This window comes from Oratosquilla oratoria, chromosome 18 (genome assembly GCF_046742065.1).
Source record: "Oratosquilla oratoria isolate Oo_2021 chromosome 18, ASM4674206v1, whole genome shotgun sequence".
Lineage (NCBI taxonomy): Eukaryota > Metazoa > Arthropoda > Malacostraca > Stomatopoda > Squillidae > Oratosquilla > Oratosquilla oratoria.
In genome coordinates, this window is record NC_134794.1 from 45,341,595 (window position 1) to 45,346,447 (window position 4,853).

Sequence of the window (4,853 nt, forward strand, 5' to 3'; positions counted from 1 at the left end):
ACAATCAACAGGAGTTGCGGAAAGAGCGCGCTGATATTCTTATAGGGGACGGGGATAACCGAAAGGCGGGTCAACGGGTGATTATCCCTGCTTCATTTGTTGGGGGCCCAAGATACATGAAAGCGCGGCAGCAAGACGCCTTGGCTTTTGTGTCGTCTTACGGGTCTCCAGACTTTTTTTATCACCTTTACAATGAATCCTCATTGGGAAGAGTTGAAACAAGCCGTGGAGGCTGTCGGTTGTGACATCTCCCGGATGTATGACCGCCCTGACTTTGTTAGTCGGATTTTCAAGTTGAAAGTGGACAGCCTGATGGACGATCTGACGATTAAAAACGTGTTTGGGCGCGTTAAGGCACACCTACTGAGTGTTGAGTGGCAGAAAAGAGGTCTCCCTCATGTTCATATCCTTCTTTGGATGGAACGCCACGTTACTGCCGATTTCGTCTCTAGGGTGATATCAGCTGAGATACCTGACAAAAATAAAGAGCCGCGCTTATATGAGATTGTGACAACGAACATGATACACGGCCCCTGTAGAGGCTTTGACGAGTCCCAACTATGTTGTCAAGGAAAGTACGGTTCCACATCATTGTGTGGAAAGGGTTTTCCGAAAGTGTGCAGGGGCGACATGTACTTTGGGAACAACGGGTACCCTCTGTATCGAAGGACAGCAGTAGGTGAAGGGGGCCACTCTTTCGAGAAAAAAGTAAAGGGAGAGAAAATCAAAGTTGACAATTCATGGGTTGTCCCCTACAGCCCGTACCTATGTTTAAAGTATAACACGCACATAAATGTTGAGTGCTCAAATTCTATAAAGTGCATAGCCTACGTTACAAAGTACGTCAACAAAGGATGTGACCGCATTCTGTTTTCGAAAACGAAAGAAGGGGAAGATGTTAATGAAGTGAGAAAATTCCAGGAGGCACGATTCGTCAATGCGAATGAGGCGTCGTGGAAGATTTTCAAATTTGCGATTCACAGAAGTCACCCCCCTGTGGCAACTCTTGACTTGCATCTAGAAGGAGAGAACGCGGTATTTTTCAAGGAGAACGCGTCTAAGGAGGAGATCGATAGAAAAACCTCTAAAGACACTCATTTGACAGCTTTCTTCAAACTGTGTGCGCGAAACGAATTTGCAGCAGGCCTATATTATAATCAGCTTCCCAACCACTTTGTTTTTAATAACACTAGCAGTGTCTGGGAAGAAAGAAAGACGACAGCATCTTCTCTAGGAAGGATACGTGCTGTCACAAATAAAACTGTCGAGCTCTTCTATTTGAGACTACTTTTAACACACGTAAAGGGGCCTACGTCTTACGAGGATCTTCGGACATTTGAAGGGGTGATCTACCCCACTTACAGAGAAGCCGTTAAAGCGATGGGACTCCTAAACGACAAAGAAACTTGGAAGAAAACTATATTGGAAATCATCAACCACACTAATGACCGCAATCAGTTGCGAGCTACTTATGCGAGCATGCTGGTGTTTTCGGAATTAGAGGACCAGTCAGGTATCTGGGAAGAGACCAAAGATTTGTTCGCCAGTGACTTCCTGCAGCGCCAAAAAGCGACGGAATACAACGATGAAATTTACCTTGACGCTCTAGACGATATCCAGGAACATGTGTGGAACTGCGGAGGGGGCTCTATCACCCAATATGGGCTACCACTTTCAAGATGTGGCGAGAAAACATCAAACATCATACGCCGAAAAAAGGCCTATAACAAAGAGAAGTTGACAGAAGAGGTGAAGGAGAAGTCTCTTCTTCTGAACAGCAAACAGAGACTCTGTTACGATACTGTGCTATTTCGCATCGAGAACGCCCAAAAGTACAGGCACAATGGGATATTCCTGGATGCTCCAGGTGGGACGGGAAAGTCTTTCGTGCTCAACATTTTACTGGATACTGTTCGTTCTCAGGGAAAAATTGCCTTGGCTGTCGCTTCATCGGGTATCGCCTCTACTGTTTTGCATGGAGGAAGAACTGCACATAACATGTTCAAGATCCCGTTAATGGATTACAACGAAGTGTGCGCCTGTAGCATCAAGAAAAACTCAGAGTTGGCGAAGCTCCTATCAATGACGTCTCTAATAGTCTGGGATGAAGTTGTGATGGCAAACAAGAACACGTTAGCTACTCTTGATGTTTCCCTTCGGGACATTTTGGGCGTTCCAGGAAGGTTTATGGGGGGGATAGTATTTGTCTGTGCGGGAGATTTTCGTCAAATCCTCCCAGTTATAAGAGGGGGAGGAATGAATGATGAGCTCGAATACTGTATAAAGTCCGGTTATTTCTGGGACGACCTTTTAAAGTTGGAACTAACACGTAACGTGAGACTCAAGGCAGATGACGCAAAGAACAAGATATTTGCGAAAAATCTATTGGCTCTGGGGAGAGGGGAGAGTGGACCCGTAAAACTTCCCGAGAAGTTTGGGATTGTCGTTGAGACCCGTAAAGAGTTAGTGGACAAAGTCTATGATAATTTAGAGGAAAATCACCTGAATGCTTCATATTTCGAGAAGAGGGCTATCATTTCCCCCACAAACGATGATGTCGACAGGATAAACTTGATGGTCTACGATAAGTCTGAAGAACCAGAGAAAGTGTACATGAGTGTTGACACTGCAATGGAAGAAGTAACGGACATTCAGACATCGGTTTTCAATGCCATAACGAGCCCCTCTCTCCCTCTTCACATGTTGAGACTGAAAGTAGGAAGTGTCATCATGGTTATGAGGAATATATGCCCTCCCAAGTTGTGTAATGGGTCCAGAGTAATAGTGACTAATCTTAAAAAAAATATCATAGTCGGAAAGATCTTAGGCGGTACACACAGGGGTGAACAGGTTTTACTCCCGAGAATTACTCTGGAGTCTACTGATACCACTATACCATTCAAGCGGAAACAATTCCCTGTTAAGCTTAGTTATGCGATGACGATAAACAAATCTCAGGGGCAGACATTTGATAGGTGTGGAATATTGCTTGATTCTGCACAGTGCTTTGCCCACGGACAACTTTATGTCGCCTGCTCAAGAGTTACAAGCTGGAATTCTCTCATCATATACACAGGTTGGGAAAAAGTGAACGACGATTTCAGGATGAAACTACCACGCAATTGCGTGTATAAAGAACTTTTCGTTAAGAGTCTTTCAGAAGAAGATAAACCTCCTGAAGCGGTCGTAGTTTCTGACGACCAAGAAGTTGCTTTGGCCGAAGAAGAGCCTGACCAAAGCATTGTAGAGATACCCAAAGAAGTGTACACGATCTCAGAAGAGGAAGCCGTAGATATGTTGCTGCCCGCGTCGTACGATTTGTGCTACGAAAGAGAAGAAGAGGTCGACCCTGCCTCCAGTTTCTCTATCTCTATCAAGGAGGAGTTGGAAGAGAAAATAGAGGAAGTTGACCAAAAAATAGAAGAGGTCAAAAAGATGCTAAAAGAGAACAGAGATACCACCACTGAGAGCAACAAGAGGTGCAGCGACGACGACGAGGGAGAATCTTCTACTAAGAAGTAGTGCCGGCGGCTTTAAGTTGAAGAAGTTAAAGATGACTAATAAAACACAAATGTATAGCAAGAGGGCGTAGCCCTAGGGCGCGAAGCTCCCGGGAGCGAAGCGAGCAGCGCCGCAGGACAAGCACCCACGGCGTCGTCGTCGTCGTCATCAACATCATCATCATCGTCGTCGTCATCATCAACATCATCATCATCATCATCATCATCATCATCATCATCATCATCATCATCATCATCATCATCATCATCATCATCAGTAGAAACCTCTTTAAAAACAGTGAAATGAAAGTAACAAAAGAGGAGGAAAGACATCTTGGCACTGTGATCGGCTCTGGATCATTTAAGAAGTAATATATCGAAAACAAAGTTATCGAATGGGTGGCGGAAGTTAGGCCACTAGCCAACTTTGCAAAGACCGAACCCTAGGCGGCATATGCTGCCACTTCGCTCGCGGGCGCCGCAGGCCAAGCACTCACGGCGTAGCCGTGGCTGGCGCCGCCAGGTGCTTGTGAATAAGTAAGAAATAATAAAAGAAGAGAGAGGGTAAGCTAAGGCAAATGAATGTAAATCGAATACATAAGGAAAGATGAGGAAGAGGAAGAAGACGGAGGAGAAGACGAAGAAGAAGGAGAAAGAAGAGGAGAAGAAGAAGGAAAGGAGCAGGACAAGGAGGGGAGGAGGAGGAGGAGGGGGAGGAGAAGAAGAAAAAAAAGAGAGAAAGAAGAAAACCATTAGCATCACCATTACAACCACCAGTAACAACATTAACAACCTTATTAACAATAACAACAAAAACAAAAATATAATCAACAAAAACAGCAGTTACATCAACAAAAACAACAAGAACAGCAGTTACCACAATAGCAGCAGCAACAACAACAACAACAAATAAATTGCCAAAACAAGTTGGGTGACGCCATCCTGATTCTGAATTTCACGGGATTTGGGATTGGCGATATAGAGCCGTCCACTTTCTCAGCAAATACTGGGAGAAGACTTGCAGTAACTATTTCTTTCGAGGCTATCTTCATATAGACTATCTGTTTCAAAAAATCTCTTTCTAAAACCATTACCAACTTCCGGATTACAAGTTCCTATTTCAGAGCATTCCCCCTTTTTCACGACGTTCTTAATTTTCTTAAAGGCGTTCTTCCATTTCAAAAAGAACCTTTCCTTCAAGTTTTTCACTTTCTCTTGAAGTGGCTTCTGGTTCTGTCTGAGCCTGCACGTACCTATGTCAGCCCAAGTGTCTGTGTAAGGATAGTAAACACAACAGACCTAGTCCCAAGCTTGGCGGGAGCGATTGCGAGAGCACGCAAAATAAATGGGCAT

At 44.5% G+C, this 4,853-nt stretch overlaps 1 protein-coding gene across 1 annotated transcript; it reads left to right on the plus strand.

Moving 5' to 3' along the window:
- Window positions 1–255: 255 nt before the first annotated feature.
- LOC143034859 (uncharacterized) lies at window positions 256–4,004 on the plus strand. Its single transcript, XM_076201203.1, has 2 exons — window positions 256–3,288; window positions 3,948–4,004. The coding sequence occupies exons 1-2, from the start codon at window positions 256–258 to the stop codon at window positions 4,002–4,004; spliced, it is 3,090 nt and encodes a 1,029-aa protein (XP_076057318.1).
- The last annotated feature ends 849 nt before the right edge of the window (window positions 4,005–4,853 follow it).